The sequence below is a fragment of the Procambarus clarkii genome, chromosome 56, assembly GCF_040958095.1.
Source record: "Procambarus clarkii isolate CNS0578487 chromosome 56, FALCON_Pclarkii_2.0, whole genome shotgun sequence".
Lineage (NCBI taxonomy): Eukaryota > Metazoa > Arthropoda > Malacostraca > Decapoda > Cambaridae > Procambarus > Procambarus clarkii.
In genome coordinates, this window is record NC_091205.1 from 16,510,653 (window position 1) to 16,529,223 (window position 18,571).

The following is an 18,571-nucleotide window of genomic DNA, read 5'->3' on the forward strand; positions in this document are numbered from 1 at the left end:
CCCACCTGTATACATGCCATGGAAAATATACATACAGTATTGAATGTATTATTGTGCGTGTCTGGGAGCATCACGGCAGAGCTCCGGACCTTAACCAAGCTTTGAACCTCAGTGAAGCTTGAACTCTTAAAGGAAGCTTTGAATTTTATTGGTGCTTCAATTTGCAAAGAAGCTTCGAACCTCAACGAGGTTTCAAGCCTCAACAAAGCGTCAAACATCAACGAAGTTTCGAGCCTCAACGAAGCTTCGTTTCGATCATCTCGAAACACATGACCCACGTGAAGACTATTCATTTTCATTCAGCAATTTCACACCTCATTCACTTACTCTCTCACGGGACTATTCATCATTTTAGAATGTTTCGTTCTGCATCCGTGATGTTTACTTCAGTGTTGGCGCATGCGCTCACACTGATGCCTCGAGTGCTTCAGTGTTGGCGCATGCGCTCACACTGATGCCGCGAGTGCTTCAGTGTTGGCGCATGCGCTCACACTGATGCCTCGAGTGCTTCAGTGTTGGCGCATGCGCTCACACTGATGCCTCGAGTGCTTCAGTGTTGGCGCATGCGCTCACACTGATGCCTCGAGTGCCTCAGTGTTCGAAGCCCTTGCTTTTAAGTAACCAGACGGTGCAGTGTTCCTCGCGGGCGTCCAAGATGTCTGACAATGACGATACGAGAAGCGTGTTCTAATGAAGGATGCTTGTTGGGATGTGCCATCTTGTGTGTGATTACTGTCTGTGCCTGCGGGGTCCAGTTGTTAGCTCTTGGACCCCGCCTGTCTCACCGTTGGTTGTCTTGTTTACCGACTTCCCAGCTATTTTTTCCCTATCATAACTATTACATATATTGCTCTCTCTCTCTCTCTCTCTCTCTCTCTCTCTCTCTCTCTCTCTCTCTCTCTCTCTCTCTCTCTCTCTCTCTCTCTCTCTCTCTCTCTCTCTCTCACACACACACACACACACACACACACACACACACACACACACACACACACACACACACAGTTGATTGTCAGTCGAGAGGCGGGACCAAAGAGCCTAAGCTCAACGCCCGCAAGCACAACTTGGTGAGTACACACACACACACACACACACACACACACACACACACACACACACACACACGCACGCACGCACACACACACACACACACACACACACACACACACACACACACACGCACACTCACGCACACTCACACACACGCACGCACACACACACACACACACACACACACACACACACACACACACACACATACACACACACACACACACACACACACACACACACACACACACACACACACATACACACACACACACACACACACACACACACACACACACACACACACACGCACACTCACACACACGCACACACACACACACACACACACACACACACACACACACACACACACGCACGCACACACACACACACACACACACACACACACACACACGCACACTCACACACACGCACACACACACACACACACACACACACACACACACACACACACACACACACACACACACACACAAAGAATCTGAATCATCTTGAGAATTCGTGCTGGTCTCCCCCCCCCCTCCCCCTCCTCCCCCTGAGCCATCTCTACCAGTGTGGATGCTTTGGGGGGGGGGCTGTGGGGGGTGTGGGTGTGGGTGTGGGTGGAGTAGTGGGTGTGTGGTGGGGTCATCCAGACCCCACCAGCGAGGCTCGCCGGCCCCCGCCTGCACCACCACTGCAGCTTTAAAATGCCCAGCGTGCATAGCGGCCCATGACTCTGCCACCCGCATTGCTGTAAGTCGTAGCCATTTTTAACTACGGTCTCCGCGATTCGTGACATGCTGGAGAGTCATGAGGGACGTGTTATGCGGTCCGTGACATGCTGGGGAGTCATGAGGGGGACATGTAATGGATCTGTAATGTCAGCATGTCTATTCTACATAGTACAGTAATGACAGTACTCGTCACATTGTAGCATCCTTCATATTAAAAGGAATATAAGACACTAGACATGGCTCCAAGCAAATATCTTAACTAGAAACAAGGCTCTTGGTTAATAATACCTGGGCTCTCAGACTCGTGAGTGGGTGTTGAATACTCTAGAAAGCTCTTAAGCTCTGTCTCTCGTACAGAATGCTCTCTAACCTCTCTCACGCGGAAGGGTTTATAAACTCTTAGAATTCTTGCTTTGTGTCAGGCCGTGTTCAGCCGTGACCTCCCGACACGGCACTGCATGGCACGCCTGCAGCGGTGTCACCTTTCCCTCAAATTACAAATGCAAACTTACATATTTGTAAAATTCACTTTCAAAGTGTGTGATACATTATTCATATTACAGTTAGAAACTGTAATATGTAATATTACAGTTAATATTACTGGTATTATGAAATCATAATACCAGCATTCTCATGCGAGCAGCATTGATAGAAGACACGATTCATCACAAAATATAGAACTTTACACATTTGCAAGGAAGTATATAGAAATGCGACCTAGCTTCATGCAGGTCGGCGTTCAATCCCCGACCGTCCAAGTGGTTGGGTACCATTCCGTTCCCCCGTCCCATCCCGAATCCTTATCCTGATCCCCTTCCCAGTGCTATATAGTCGTGATGGCTTGGCACTTTATCCCTGATAGTTCCCTTCCCTTCCCTTATCACCCCCCCATTCCCGTCTATACTACGTCGGGGTGAAAGGACGAAGGAGACTATAGCTCGCCCAGGACGCGTTCAGAACGAGTACCGGCCGGGATCACAGGGACACCTCACAGGCAACTGTTAAGACTATCAGGTAAAAGTGGAAACCCTTCGCTGGTCAAAGTAAACGCACCAGGTCACAACGAAGGTGCTCTGGTGTCACGTTCAGCGTGTTCATAGTGAACACAAACACCCGCGTATGGTCAAGTACACATCGAAAACCCAGGAAGCTACCAGGGCAATGGTTGGGTGACTTGCGATGTTTTTTTTCCAACGTCTTTCGTTCATTCATGACAAAGTGAGGAGCTAGGCTACGTCATTGTCTCCGTCACAACTACCACCCTCGTTGCCTTGCCAAGACAACCGCTTCCATAACCTTCAACAAAACTACCACTTTCACAGCTGTCAACAAGACTACCACTTTCACAGCCTTCAACAGAACTACTCTTCAGGAAAACTACCACTGTGAAAGCCCCTGAGCACACAATTACCACGGCAAGAGTCTGCCCTCTGGAGCACCTTCACTTCCATCTCTCAAACATCCCCTCCTCCTCCTCCTCCTCCAATTCCCGGTGTGGACGCGTGGTGGGCCAGCCGTCTCCCAAGCACCTCCACTAAAACCAATTCAATTTCAGTTCTCGATTGATCATGCAGATTTACACTGGTTCTGCTAAGTGCTGAATGTCTACTCTACATCCTAGAGGTATCTAGAGGCCTACAGACCGGGTTTACAGCACGTACATAGGATCATCTAGGCGTTGTTCTCCAAATAGGTAGACGTAAGTCCAACGGGAAAGCCGAATTGGCTTTTTCCCCCAAAGATTTCCGGCGGCTGTTTATATAGAAGGCTCGTCAAGGGCAAAGGGACAGGAAGGTGATGGGGAAGGTTGTGGAGGGTCTATACCCCCTTGTGAGAGTCTTGTCCGGAGTTCCGCGCCTATCCACACGTCTTGGATGGGGTAAGATGTCTTGCGTTATCGTGTAAACAAAGGCCCCCCTTACCACCATCCTCCCCGGCTACCGCGGGCCACCAGTGTCTCCGCGGGCATAAACAGTGCCCGCTCCTCAGGAAGTGTGATGGGTAGCACTGACTGAGGTAGACCTAATGCATTATTCATATCCTCTCTTCTCTTCATCAGCTAAATATACCTATAATGACTATGATATGCAAACTTAAACTTAATGATGCATGGGGTATTTTGTTCACTCGTTCTCTATACATGTTTTATTTGGTCTTGGCTTGACATTGTTGGATGAAGGGGGGAAGGAAGTGGAGACCAAGAACACACACACATCCGTTCATCCGCCACCACTGTGGCGCTAATTTGTACACCAGTTATCACGGACGGGCGGTGGAGCGAGAGCCTGTTTGGGAGCCTTTGCAGCAGCCTCTTGTTGATATGTCTCTCTGGTGGCGAGGAGTCACAATAACGTGGCTACAGTATGTTGACCAGACCACACACTAGAAGGTGAAGGGACGACGACGTTTCGGTCCGTCCTGGACCATTCTCAAGTCGATTGTGAATGATCCATTCTCACAATCGACTTGAGAATGGTCCAGGACGGACCGAAACGTCGTCGTCCCTTCACCTTCTAGTGTGTGGTCTGGTCAACAATATGTATCTCTGCCTCTATGACTCTGCCTCTCTGTCTCTCTCTGTCTCTCTGTCTGCCTCTGTTTGGCTCTGTCTCTCTGTCTCTCTGCCTCTCTCTCTATCTGCCTCTATGACTCTGCCTCTCTGTCTCTCTCTCCTTCCATCCCTTGTCCCCCATCCACCCCTCTCTCTCCCTGTCTCTCACATAGGGGATGCCTCAGTTGATGCTTCTATCACACACACAATCGATGTCACTTTCTCAAAAGGGATTGTGTGAGGGCGACACTTTGTGTCTCATAAACTCTCAGTCGATCTCCTTTCCTGCAGTCTATCTCCGTCTACACGTCTTTTGGGTCTCTCGGTCGAATTTTTGCCTCTCAGTCAACGTTTTCTCTCAGTCATTAAGTCGACTTCTCTCTCACTCGCAGTCTGCCGGTCATCGTCTATGTCCAAGATGCTCAGGGAGACATCTTGCTTTGCCTTGGATGATGTCTTGGTCAGTCTCAGAGTCGACATATCTTTCACATATTACGGGTCTCGGTGTCGACAACGCTCTCAATCGGCTTCTCCTAACCTTATCACAGTCGATATCTCTAAAAGAATCACAAGCAAATATATCAAAAATCTCAGTCGACATCTCTCTCTCTCTCTCTCTCTCTCTCTCTCTCTCTCTCTCTCTCTCTCTCTCTCTCTCTCTCTCTCTCTCTCTCTCTCTCTCTCTCTCTCTCTCTCTCTCTCTCTGTCGATACGTCTCTCAAAGAGTATCACATTCGACTTTTCTCTTTTTGCAGACTCCCAGTCGAAATCTCTCTGATAGGTATTACATTTATCTCTTAGTATATCACAGTCGACCTATCTCTCAAGTATCACAATTGACGTATTTCAGAGTCTCACAGCCAATGTCTCTCTCTCTCTCTCTCTCTCTCTCTCTCTCTCTCTCTCTCTCTCTCTCTCTCTCTCTCTCTCTCTCTCTCTCTCTCTCTCTCTCTCTCTCTCTCTGTCTCAGCACAGAGATCTCTCAATTTAGATCTTTAAAACCCCGTTCGCCCGAGATTTATGCATAATAAATTTAATTTTGTCTCGTCTCTTACATCTAAGGAAATATCTCTTGTTCTCTTACCAAAGGCAATATCTCTCTCCTCTCTCTCTGTCTCTCTCGTGTGTGTCTCTAAGGTTTCTAGATTCCGTCTCTGTCGTCACTAAATGCATGATTAATTCCGTATCTCGTATCATGTACTCTTTTGTGCAACTCCGTATTAGTACTCTTTTTGTGCACCTTCATAGTACTGTTCTCTTGTGTACCTCGATACCCTTGCTCTTATGCACCTCTGTACCAGTACCCTCTTGTGTACCAGTACCCTCTTGTGTACCAGTACCCTCTTGTGTACCTCTACGCCAGTACCCATCACAAGCTCCACATGTCCGCCATCACAACCCAAGCCACAACACAGGTTATAATCAGTAATATTGATAATGTAGTTATTATTATTATTATTATTATTATTATTATTATTATTATTATTATTATTATTATTATTTCTACGTTTACTGACAGTATCACCTCTTTTCTTTATTCAGACTTTACTTATTAATTAGTAAACTTCGCAAGATTGTTTTGGTTATTAAAAATATTCGTTTTTTTATAATTTTTTTGCATTTTCTCTTTCATTATTATAATAGAACAAAGTTACATGGTACTATTTAATAGTGTTAATATATTCAACACCTCAAGTATTCTATTTTCTTTTGTTTCTTGTGCTTTTGGTTGTTAATTTATGTTATATATTATTGATTTGATTTGTGATAATTTTTATTGGTCATACACTTGGTGATCTCTGCTGCCTGGTTGAGTTTGTCGGCCATCTTGGCAGAGTTGACTGGCTTACCTGTTGTGGCTGGCGTCATGTGGGTGTCGCAGCACTTTCTCGTCCTCTACATGTTTTGTTCTCCTTGTTCTCACCTGTGGAGGAGCACCTATCCCAACACTTGAGTCTAAGGGCCAAACATGAGTCTTTATTAAAAGTCTTCTCCTACCTTGGCGTCACTGATATCCTTCTAGCGTCACTGAAGGATGTCACTGTGTTCACTCCAGTGTCAACTTCACTGACAACGTTTTGATAATTTATTAAGAGTCGTGCTGGTTAATTACAGCAAGTTGTCATTCTCACTCAAATAATAGCAAGTTATGTCATTCATTTCTCCTGTTTTGCTCCATAGTCGAGGCCATAATCAAGCGTTTCAATATATTTGTACATTAAATTTTAAGTTTAGGCTAAAATATCGGTCAATTAACTCGTTAATGTTCTAGGGAATTAAGTTAGAATAAAGACGCCAAAAGGTGGGTATTCATTGGCTAATTGCCTAGTTAAAATCTGTGGTTTAGAATTTCTGGAACGAATTCGTTCCTTCCAGCTGTCCTAACACTTAGACTTATTTAGAGACCGAGAGACAAAGAGATAGAGTGGGAGAGAGATAGAGAGATAAAGGACATATGTTGGAAGCTGTGCGGGATATTTGCCATGGAATTAAACAAGAGAATTAGATTCTGGATTTGGCAGCATCACAAATCTTATGTACCTTTTCTTCTTATTTGAAAACAAGAGAGTCGAGGGGAATTTTGGAATTTGCCAGAGTAATTGGCTGGAAACACTGAGAAGTAGTCTTGACATTTACACCAGAGCACACTGATTGGCTAAACCCTAAAGCATCGATATTAATTCTAGTATTTGGTATAATACACTGGAAAACACGTCTTGAATTCTGCAATTTGCTACAACACATCGTCCCTAGCTAATACATCAATAATAATTTTGTAACTTAATTCAGTATCCGACTAGTGGCTAATAAATGCAAGATAAAGTCAATAATTGTGCGTCTGTTAAGCGCTGTTGTCTTAAATATATTGAGAGGGAGTTTGAAATTTATGTCGGAGCACATGATTGGCTGCGTCATCAAGTTGATTTTGAATGGCTGGACTGTGATTGGCTCTTAGTCAGGCTGCTCGCTCTCTGCCGCCCGGGGCACATCTCACCCGCTGGAACCAACTACAGTATAATGTTTATATTGGCCATTAGTACAACCACATTCTGAGACAACCCTTAAGCCGAAACTCGAGCCGTGAAAGCTTGAGCGCTTGTAGGTTATGCGTGAAAGGGGATTTTTTTTTGTAAGACTAGTTGGCCGGTTTTTAAGTGTGGTCTCAGAATACCGTTAGCCAAGACTCACTCATAAGTAAGAAGGTAAACAGCGATGTCAACTCAAATAAATCAAAAAAGTAAATTTCCAAACTACACATTTATTAATTCTTTCACAATAATAAAAACATAAGAAATTATAAAAATGAATATATTATATTATACTTGCAGACAACCTGGTTGGGCGTCACTGTTTAGAAAAATAGTAGCAACTTTGTGACTAGAAAGACAAAAATTTATATATGAAAGAGGAATGGGGGGCTGCATAATATAAGTGGAGATGCAAGTATGACTACATAACGTTTTCCTGTAGGACTGCGGCGGCCAGGGCCGAGGTGCCGGAGGTGTGTGTTCAAGTGGCACTCGATAAGACACCAGCGGCCAACCCGGGCCACAGAGCCACAGTGCCAGCTCCACCTCCGGCACCCCTCGCCTCCTTGGCACACCCCAAGCGTGTCTAATTACAAATCTTAATTACAGTAGTGATTATCACCGGACTATTGAAGAAAAAAAAAAAAAAAAAAAAAGTGAGACCCAGATTTTAGCAAAAATTTCAGTGGGTCATTGACAGCATTTTTATTTCTTTTATATTTTTTTGCCCTTTCCATTAAAACTATTATAACAAATTTTGGAGCAACCAGAGGCATGTTAAACAATGAGGCGGACCTCCAGACCTCCAGGCAGCCTCTAGGAGGCTTCCCGGTGATCTCTAGGCTTCCAGGAGTCTCAGAATGTTCCTTCCAACGACCCTCAAGACAACCCTCGGGAGTTAATCTGTAAAGACTCCGAGGCATCTTCAGGAGAAGTGGAGGCGACTCCGCTTGCCTCACGACCACACCACAGTTGGCGGAGCTTCGCCAGGCGCACGCTGACCACACCCTGGCGCTCTTTAAGCCTGCTTGCGCTCATCTTTACCAGGATCTGGGCCTATCTTTGGCCTCGAATGGCGCATGCTATTTGGTTCAGGCTTTTTGGCCTGTTATAGGCTTTTTTGTCTGGCGTTGTCCCGACTCCGGCGCTGATTTAAAGCTGCCGGAATCTGTAGTTTTAAGCAGCCTGAGCTTCAACACATCCCAGCTTAAGACACACTTGTCATCGTACCAACCCAAACCCACACAAGAGGCGAAGGTGAGTTTGAAAGGATCTTTGTAGACAGAATATGGGTTACGCTACGTTTGGTAGAAATGTTACCAAAATATTAGCCATCATTCACACAATCACTGAAAACTTCTGAAAACTAACACATATAACATTCAATATAAAATTTTCGCGTGGCGTCAACAGGGCCCGCGAGTCATATATATCTACAATGTATTCTACTTGTTTCTACCCTCATCTACGTCGATATGAGAGAAAACACGTAACAGCAAAATATTCAGCGCTATCCTCAAAGACCCTCAAAACCACTTCTATATGTCTCTTTCTCTCTCTCACTCTCTCTTGCGCACTTTCTCCAAGCCGGCCACCCCACTCACGCTTTCCGTGTTCACCCTGGAGCCCAACTTGTCACCTTAAGTGCCACTCTGTACCACCTTGGGTGTCACTTCGTGGCACTTTGGCACATTGAGTATCCCTGTGTGTGTCACCTCAAAACGGCTCCCAGAGCCATATAAAAGTGCCACTTGAGCAACACTCAAGGACCACCGTGTGTCACTTTTAGTTGCATTGCGTGCCATCTTAAGTGGCACTGTGCCACCTGGTGGGACACGTCGCTCCTCGGGACATTGGGAGTTATAATCAGATACCAAAGAACTCAAGACGGCCATCGTACCCCCCCCAAAACTCCAGGTCTGAGGGGCGGCCCCCCAAAAAAGAGAGCCTCGCAAAGCGAGACTCGTTCTAGCACATTTAAATTTATGTTTTTGTATCATTATTAATCCATTTTTTATTTAATTTTTGGTTACACAGTAGCGCGGTGATGACTGATTGGGTTAAACTGATGAGATATGGTTTTATCTTTTGGTTTGTTTTTGTTGAAATGTTCCTCTTCATAAGAGTGTGGCGGGAGTCTTTCCTATAAGGATAACAAGATTGGGTATTTGTACTGGACCGCTACTGTTCACGCCTCTATCACACATCTTATCACAAAATTATTTAGTTTTTCGTACCTTAAGAGAAACCGTACCGGTTAGTTAATAGTTGTACAAGTAAGAAAAATATATGCCATATTTGTTAATGATAATAAAGGGTACATATTGTACAACAATGTAATCTTATCCATGCTTACAACAAGTGTGAAGAGTGAGTGCCGCGTCAACGGTAGAGCAACCCTCTAATGTTGTGGCAAACATAACCTATGTACAGATTCACAACCATCGGCTTTGAAAAGTCTACCTTTCAATCACCTGTAGTCCGCTACGCCTGGGCAACTCTGTATTGTTCTATGAAACATGGGCATATTCGTCACTATACTATGAACCAAAATCGTCTATACCTGAGGCAGTACAAAATTATAAAAGGTGAGGGTTATGGCAGGTGGTGTCAGATCTGCTGGTGCGGGTGTGGGCGGTGGCTGCCAGCAGCCAGCTGCCCCGCCCACACGCCCACACGCCCGCCCATCCTCCTGCTGGGACACGCTCAAGTTCAGGCGACACCTTTTGATTTTGTTGGGTGGCGGGTCAGGGAGACAAGGAGGAGGCTGCTGGTGGTGGCGCTGGCCCGCCCGACCTCTAGTTGGCCACCAGCAGGTGCTGGTACTGTGACGCCGGGTACACGCCCATCACGCCCTCGTTCAGCGCTGTCGTCTTGTCGCCGGCGCCCATGGAGGCGGCGCCAGGGGCGGCCCCGCCCATCATGCTGCCGCTGAGGGGCTCGTACATGGGTGGGAACTTGGGTCCGGCCGCCTGCTGGCTGGCAGGGGGCAGCAGGTCTGTGAAAAAGGACGGTGAGGTGAAGCTCTGGTCGAACATGCCGCGGCCCCAGGGGTTGTAGGCCCCGCCCCCTGGGGCGCCCCCGGGGAAGTAGACCCCTTGGGGCTCCAGGGGCGGGTTGGGGCTGAGGGAGCGAGGCCTGGACGGTGGGAACTGACTGCCGAACCCTGCCGTCGCTACCGCAACCGCCTGCTGTTGCTGCTGTTGCACGTGTTGCTGCTGCTGGATCATCTGGCGTTGCTTGATGTAGTGAGAGAACTCGGTGGGCGACATGCGGTTGGCGCGCTTGGTGCTCGTCTTTAGCTTCGTCGACCCGAACTTTGTCTGGGCGAAGGTTGCCGTGGTGAAGGTGAGGGGCGCGGAGCTCTTGTTGAGGAAGGCGTTGATGGGCGACGCCTCCCGCTGCTTGAAGGGCGGCGTGGGCGAGCTGGCCGAGTACGGCGACGTGGACTTGGGGCTGATGGACACGTTGCTGAGGGACGAACTCAGGTTGTCGATGGGCTTGAAGCACTGCGCCTCGGGGTTGAAGGTTTTGGTCACCTCCTTGTCGAGGTTCTCCTCCTGCGTGGCGGACTCCGCCGCCTCGGAGTACAGGACCTTGATCTGTCCCTTCTCCCCGATCCTGTAGGAGACCTCGCCGGGGTCCACCCAGACGGCCAGGTCCTCCGGCAGGTTGTCTTTGATCTCCCGGACCTCCATGCCGGCCTCCCGCGCCGCCTTCTCCAGGACGGGGTCGATGGGGTCTCCGGCTTTGAGGCAGCGGTAAGCCGAGCCCTTCATGGGCTTGTCCGGGTACCAGTGTCCCTCGAACTTCTCCTTCAGCGCCTTCTCTAGCTCCTCCCCGAAGATGTTGACTCGTCGTCGTGGCAGTTTGTTGTACATGTAGGAAATGACGAAGTTGAGCGCCACTTGGATTTCAAGGTGCATTGTCGGAAGGTGTTGAGGGGGAGCGTGAGGGAGCGACGGTGGGGGGTGGTGACGTGGTGGTGGTGGCAGACGGTGGTGGTGGTGGTGGTGCTTCGCTCTGGCCAAGTCCTTCTGCCCTCAGTCATGCGCTCCTGTGGGGAACAACCTACGTTACTCTTCTCTCCTCATATATCTATTACATATATACATACAACAATAATTATATATATTTGAAAATATATATATATATAATAATAATAATTTTGTTTTCTGTGGTACAATACGTGTACTACTGAAACCAAAATGCTTTCAAATGATAATGTTAACAAAACAGTGAGAGTAGTGTTAGTCGGTGATGGTGAAGTCATGAGCCCTGGTGAACCACTTGCTTCACTCTCGGGAGACCTCCCGCCCCTCAACACCGCCTAGACTTGCCTTTACAGGTATCCATTTGTGCTTTAGGAGGTCTAGGGGAGTTTGTGAGGGGTGGGGGGAGGAAGGGGGGGCTGTGAGGGGAGTGAGGGAGGATTGTTGTGAAGGAGATGGGAGGGAGGGAGGGAGGGGTTGTTGAAGGGGTGAGGGAGAGGGATGGGAGGGAGGGTGTTCCAACTGCGACACAGCAAAAGCACAAGCCAGCAATTCTTTACCGAGGACTAAGAAAACGGAGCATAATTCACCAGGGCAGGTTACACCCCCACCCATCATGGGGGTGGTGGACATTGGTCACGTTACTGACAATACCAAGTGTTGAATAATCAAGATATATAATGATAGAACAAGTGCAGCGTCCTGTCATGTCCTCCCCATGTGACCATCCTCGGGATTACTGGATTCCATCCAGATTAATACGTGTACACCATGAGGAAACTCCTCGCATATCCAGCGACATGGTTTCAATACCAAACGCATACAAATGCACAAAATACTTTTTTTAGCATTGTTTTCTTGCACTTACCAACCAAAATTTACTAGAGGTCGAAAAGGTAAGCGAATTTCTTAGTGGGAGAGATTGAAGAAGCTAAACAAGAAATAGTTTCAAAAGTTGATCTTACAAGAAATAGGAGAGTCGGGAATGACTGCATTAGCCAATCTGCAGCTGCTGTGGGGGCATCGGGGGGCTCAGAACATGGCACACAACCCTATAAGCACCCGTAGGTAGGTACACCTCGCCCTCCCCTGCCCACAATACCCTGCTCCTACCTTCCTGCCAACCCACACAACGGAGTTAAACTTGTATGGGAGCCATCGCTGCATTTTACACAAATAACTGCAGTCGACTCAATCTCCAGACACACCAGAAGCTGCCGGGTTGTTGGGATAATATATCCCACCTGGGATGCCACCAGGGGGGGCAAGGAGGGGGGAGGTGTAGTTGTTGAGGAGGGGGAGTGTGGGGGGAGGGGGGTGAGAGGTGTAATTGTGAGGGGGTTAGAGGAAGAGGTGTGGGGGGTGAGAGGTGTTGTTATGTAGGGAGGAAGAGGTGCAGAGTGTTGGAGAGTTGCCTGAAGCTGTTGTTTATCTAGCCTTTAGTGATCCAGATGACGATTCAGTGACTCACTAGAGGCTGGATAAACAACTGAGTTCACTGCCTAAGGCTGGATGTATTGGCGTGTTGCCTGAGGCTGAATAATCAAAGCTATGTGCTGCCAGAGGTAAAATTCTAAAACACACGCACACGCCCGTTGCCAGGAGGGTGTCGCCTGTTATCACTGGTGTTGGTACCCTGAGGTAACCCTGAGGTAACCCTGAGGTAACACAACCACCAACTTGAGACCGTCTAATCGGCCAGAAGTATTGCATCAACCACAGATACGTGTGTATGGTGTATCATGCTCGAGAAGAATTACCAGCGAGTATAGGTTAGATAATCATCCATAAAACGTTGACTGCTGTAAGTAAACCGCGGGGAAATGGTCTGCTTGTTAGTGGAACATTTTCAAGCTGTGTATTTGTCAGAAGCGTTGAGTCATGTAACTGAAAATGACGAACATGTCAGGAGAGCCTAAAATGAACCTAGAGATGCGCTGCCTGAGGGAGGAGAATCACGGAAGAACAAACAACAATGCCTGAGGGCTGATAATCATGGATAGTGTGATGGGGTGTTGCCAGCTATGCATCACTGCGTTTTGCTTGACCTTGGACACTAACTAGGGTAAATGTGCTGGACAGGTTTGTTCACTGACGACATTGCTGTTTTGAGTTATTTATTCCGTTGAAAGCCCAAGCCCAAGTGCTCAACCACTTGGGCTGGACGGTAGAGCGACGGTCTCGCATCATGCAGGTCGGCGTTCAATCCCCCGACCGTCCCCCAAGTGGTTGGACACCATTCCTTCCTCCCCGTCCCAAATCCTTATCCTGACCCGTTCCCACTTACTAGTCGTCTCTGAAACTCTGCTCATTGTTTCTCGCCGGCGCCCGGGATCGAACCCGGGACCACAGGATCACGCGTCCAGTGTTCTGTCCGCTCAGCCAACGACTCCCCATAACGATATTTTTGGTGCTACATCAACACCAATGTTATGCTGATAACGGAATTGATTTCTACACTCGATAACCGCAGTGATATCTGTCTCCCCCAATACACCCGCACGTAATAACTTTCGGGGGGGGGGGAGGATCTCGTCAAACTGTGATATATGTTTGTAATATGACCTCGAATCGGTCATCTGGTCGAATTTCGAACCCATTGTTGATGTGACAACTTATATTGAATTTTGTAACTAGCTCATCAAGATTGTAACTTGCTTAGCTAAATGACTTGTGGGGTTCAGTCCCTGAGCCCATTATGTGCCTCTGTAACCCATTCCACTACCGCCCACAAGATGGGTATGGGGTGCATAATAAATGAACTAAACTACCACCAGCTTGGGCGGGGGGTGTTTAAAGTGTAAGGTGAATCCCTAGGTGAAAACACCTTTGACACCCCCCTCACCCCCTAATTTACACCCCTCCCCCCATTCACACACCCCTATTTCACCCCTTAAAAGGCCGTGTTGACATTAGTGAGGCAGGCTCACCATAGCCCGTGCTACTTGCCCCGCGCCTGTGCCATGTAAGTTACGGGCTCGCCATAGCCCGTGCTGCTTGGAACTTGTTCCGAGTAGCTGAATCTATAACAACAACAACAACATTCGTGAGGGGGCTCACCATAGACCGTGCTACTTTGAACTTTGTTCCCCGTAGCTGAATCTTAAACAACAACAACAACTAGTGAGGCTGTGTCTTGCAGATGGGGGGGGGGGAGGAGGGAGAGTGGGAGACGAACGGGAGAACAAAAAAGAACAAGCCGTAACCACAGATAAAGGAGGTAGAAGAAAGTAGGACAGAAGGAAGAAGAAGAAGAAGACAACAAATAGACTCACTAGGAATCTGCGTCAGAGGAGGAGGAGGGAAGTGACCTTGACCGAGCGTGTCCGTACCCAGTGCAGCGACTGTGGCCACGACGTCGCCGTCTCATCCCAACAAGGTATGCTTAGCCACCCGTTCGGACGGTGGGGCTCAGCGTGTCACAGAACCCGGCAAATCTCACTCTTATCTACACCTTACACTAGATTTAAGTTCCTGATTCACTGTGTGCTTGTATGCTGTCAGTCGTGATGGAATCGCAGGAGGCAGCCACCACCTCCCCCCTCCCCTCCCCCTCCCTATAACGGTCCCTCGGGCGACGTTATAAATAGGGTTAATATTTGTTATTTAAATTCCAACGCAGCCGTTTGGGAGATGGATTGTTTCTCAGTTATTACTCTTTATTTAACTGCTGCTGTTGTTCCCTCTTCCTTCTTTCTCCTCTTCCTTCTGTCCCTCTTTTCCCCCACTCCGTCTCTCCCACTTTGGGCCGGTGTGTTCTGGAAGATTCTGGCCAAGGTTCATCAGCTGACTCGCACTCACACACTGTGGCGTCGGTGGCTGTGTGGACAGCACGCTGGACACGTAATCGTGGGGCTTGGATTCGATTCCCGGTGCCGGCGAGAAACCATGGGCAGTTTCTTTCAGCATGATGCAACTGTTACCTAGCTGTAAATAGGTACCCGGGAGTTAGACAGCTGCTACGGGCTGCTTCCTGTGTGTGTGTGCTCACCTAATTGTGCTGAACCCTACTGGACCAGTAGGGTCCAGTTGGGTCCAGTAGGGTCCAGTTGGGTCCAGTAGGGTTCAGTTGGGTCCAGTAGGGTTCAGTTGGGTCCAGTAGGGTTCAGTTGGGTCCAGTAGGGTTCAGTTGGGTCCAGTAGGGTCCAGTTGGGTCCAGTAGGGTCCAGTAGGGTCCAATTGGGCCCAGTAGGGTCCAGTAGGGTCCAGTTGGGTCCAGTAGGGTTCAGTTGGGTCCAGTTGGGCCCAGTAGGGACCAGTTGGGTCCAGTTGGGTCCAGTTGGGTCCAGTAGGGTTCAGTTGGGTCCAGTAGGGTCCAGTAGGGTCCAGTTGGGTCCAGTTGGGCCCAGTTGGGCCCAGTAGGGACCAGTTGGGTCCAGTAGGGTTCAGTTGGGTCCAGTAGGGTCCAGTTGGGTCCAGTAGGGTCCAGTTGGGCCCAGTAGGGACCAGTTGGGTCCAGTTGGGTCCAGTAGGGTTCAGTTGGGTCCAGTAGGGTCCAGTTGGGTCCAGTTGGGCCCAGTAGGGTCCAATAAGGTCCAGTAAGGTCCAGTAGGGTCCAGTAGGGTCCACTTGGCTCCAGTAGGGTCCTAAACCTGTCCCAGCATGACCATTGTGAGGTCATAGTGACGTCATACCTCTCGTGATCAACACTCGAGGTGTTGTGCTTAGCTCCTGGGCCCGGCTGGTCAGTGTGCTTAGCTCCTGGGCCCGGCTGGTCAGTGTGCTTAGCTCCTGGGCCCGGCTGGTCAGTGTGCTTAGCTCCTGGGCCCGGCTGGTCAGTGTGCTTAGCTCCTGGGCCCGGCTGGTCAGTGTGCTTAGCTCCTGGGCCCGGCTGGTCAGTGTGCTTAGCTCCTGGGCCCGGCTGGTCAGTGTGCTTAGCTCCTGGGCCCGGCTGGTCAGTGTGCTTAGCTCCTGGGCCCGGCTGGTCAGTGTGCTTAGCTCCTGGGCCCGGCTGGTCAGTGTGCTTAGCTCCTGGGCCCGGCTGGTCAGTGTGCTTAGCTCCTGGGCCCGGCTGGTCAGTTATATTCCTGTTCAGGGTGTTTTCTCTGCCCACTGCTGCCCTTCTCTCACTGGTGAGTGATGAAGATTGAGCCCAATAGGTGCCACGGTGTCTACCTTCCCTTTAGTATGTGTTACGGCTCTTCAGGGCCTCGTGACCTTGCACTTGTATGGGTTGAAGTCTTGTAACCATGAATGAAAGAACAAGTTTGATCTTTCACTAGTTCATTGCATTTGCTCGTGTGATCCATGACGCTGTTGTGATTTCTTCTGTGTGTCTTGTAACCATTTGTCACCACGCTCTTATCTTACATCTTCCTGGAAGACTTTGTGTGTGTGTGTGTGTGTGTGTGTGTGTGTGTGTGTGTGTGTGTACTCACCTATTTGTACTCGCCTATTTGTGCTTGCAGGATCGAGCATTGACTCTTGGATCCCGCCTTTCCAGCTATCGGTTGTTTACAGCAATGACTCCTGTCCCATTTCCCTATCATACCTAATTGTGTGTGTGTGTGTGTGTGTGTGTGTGTGTGTGTGTGTGTGTGTGTGTGTGTGTGTGTGTGTGTGTGTGTGTGTGTCTGCGTGTGTGTGCGTAAAGCCGTCAACAATAAAAAAGCACTCAATAAACAACCAAAGAAGGCCTGGATAATGTCCGCTTCCCTGGAGGGGTCCGGATAAGGATGTGGAGGCCGGATAAGGAAGTGGAGGCCGGATAAGGAAGTGGAGGCCGGATAAGGAAGTGGAGGCCGGATAAGGAAGTGGAGGCCGGATAAGGAAGTGGAGGCCGGATAAGGAAGTAGAGGTCGGATAAGGAAGTGGAGGCCGGATAAGGAAGTAGAGGTCGGATAAGGAAGTGGAGGCCGGATAAGGAAGTGGAGCCCGGATAGCGACAAAAACGGGTGACTCAGTTTGAACGAGGCAGAGGAAGGGGGGGGGGAACTATCAGGGGAAAGCGCCAAGCCACCACGACTATATAGCACTGAGAAAGGGATCAGGATGAGGCATTGGGATGGGACGGGTGGTGGGAACAGGAATGGAAGAGGAAGCTGATGAGAAATATCAAGCAAGAGGGAAGACAGGAAACAGAGAAGGAAAACAAAAAACTATTTTTTCCCTAGATTTTTCCTTTCCGTTTTCCTTCTGGAAAAATATCAGAAGGAAAACGGAAAGGAAAATCTAGGGAAAAAATATGATGACAAATATGAGAGTGGGAAAGACGTGTACCCGGAAGAGCGGGGACTGAAGAAAGAATAAACGCACTGAGGTGAATATAATGGATAAAGTCCCATATACTTGTAATAGAGAGCAGCATACCCTCAGTGAGAGGAGAAGACCAGCATACTCTCCCCCCCCCCCAGTAAGACCCACATACACGTGCTCTTAGGCACAAATGATGGAACGAGCACAATTATATCGGCTGGTGTATATATAGACACGAACCAACATCTTTATGAACCGTCGATAGTGCCTTGTTGGGAGGGCTTGTTAGTGTCACTGGTTTGTAGGCCGGTGCCCCCCCCCCTCCCTCATCATCCCCCTCATCACCCCCTCCCCCCCCGCACACACACCCTTATCCATTGGATAAGGGAACACCTAAGCAACAGAAGACAGCGAGTCACTGTGAGGGAAGAGGTCTCAGATTGGCAAGGCGTCACCAGTGGAGTGCCGCAGAGTTCAGTCCTTGGACCTATGTTGTTTCTGATATATGTAAATGATCTCCCAGAGGGTATAGAATCGTTCCTCTCACTGTTTGCTGAGGATGCAAAAATTATGAGGAGGATTAAGACAGAGGAGGATAGTACGAGGTTACAAGATGACCTAGACAAACTAAATGAATGGGCCAACAAATGGCTACTAAAGTTCAACTCGAGTAACTATAAGGTAATGATACTAGGCGGTGGAAACAGGAGGCCAGTCACAGGATACAGAATGGGAGATGAAGTCCTTCATGAAACGGACAGAGAGAAAGAACTAGCAGTTGATATCACACCAAACCTGTCTCCTGAAGCCCACATAAAAAGAATAACATCTGCGGCGTATGCGAGGCTGGCTAACATCAGAACTGCCTTCAGGAACCTGTGTAAGGAATCATTCAGAACCTTGCGTAACACGTATGAAAGACCAATCCTGGAGTATGCGGCCCCAGCATGCAGCCCGTACCTTGTCAAACACAAGCCGAAGCTGGAAAAAGTACAGAGGTATGCCACTAGGCTAGTC

The 18,571-nt window shown here is 48.6% G+C and overlaps 3 protein-coding genes across 8 annotated transcripts in view; 1 reads left to right on the forward strand and 2 right to left on the reverse strand.

Annotated features, from left to right (window-relative positions):
• The window catches only part of LOC123747890 (carbohydrate sulfotransferase 10), a 257,272-nt gene that overhangs the window by 46,684 nt on the left and 192,017 nt on the right, over positions 1 to 18,571 (forward strand). The gene's annotated exons all lie outside the window — the stretch shown is intronic.
• The window catches only part of LOC123753273 (protein Tob1-like), an 82,447-nt gene continuing 71,453 nt past the window's right edge, over positions 7,578 to 18,571 (reverse strand). For all 6 annotated transcript variants that reach the window (XM_069305773.1, XM_069305775.1, XM_069305776.1 and 3 more), the window contains one exon: positions 7,578 to 11,424. In XM_069305773.1, the coding sequence (XP_069161874.1) occupies positions 10,166 to 11,293 (1,128 nt within the window). In that variant the 5' untranslated portion in view covers positions 11,294 to 11,424 and the 3' untranslated portion in view covers positions 7,578 to 10,165. The remainder of the gene's footprint in view (positions 11,425 to 18,571) is intronic.
• Positions 15,585 to 16,608, reverse strand: LOC138353178 (protein piccolo-like). Its single transcript, XM_069306049.1, has 2 exons — positions 16,496 to 16,608; positions 15,585 to 16,386 (listed from the first exon to the last, which is right to left on the reverse strand). The coding sequence occupies exons 1-2, from the start codon at positions 16,606 to 16,608 to the stop codon at positions 15,585 to 15,587; spliced, it is 915 nt and encodes a 304-aa protein (XP_069162150.1).

Coding starts and splice junctions, on each gene's coding strand:
- LOC138353178 (XM_069306049.1), bottom strand. CDS start 16,608: ATGGATCACACGAGCAAATGCAATGAACTAGTGAAAGATCAAACTTGT. Junction 16,387..16,495: donor TCACGAGGCCCTGAAGAGCC/GTAACACATACT, acceptor CACCCTGAACAG/GAATATAACTGACCAGCCGG.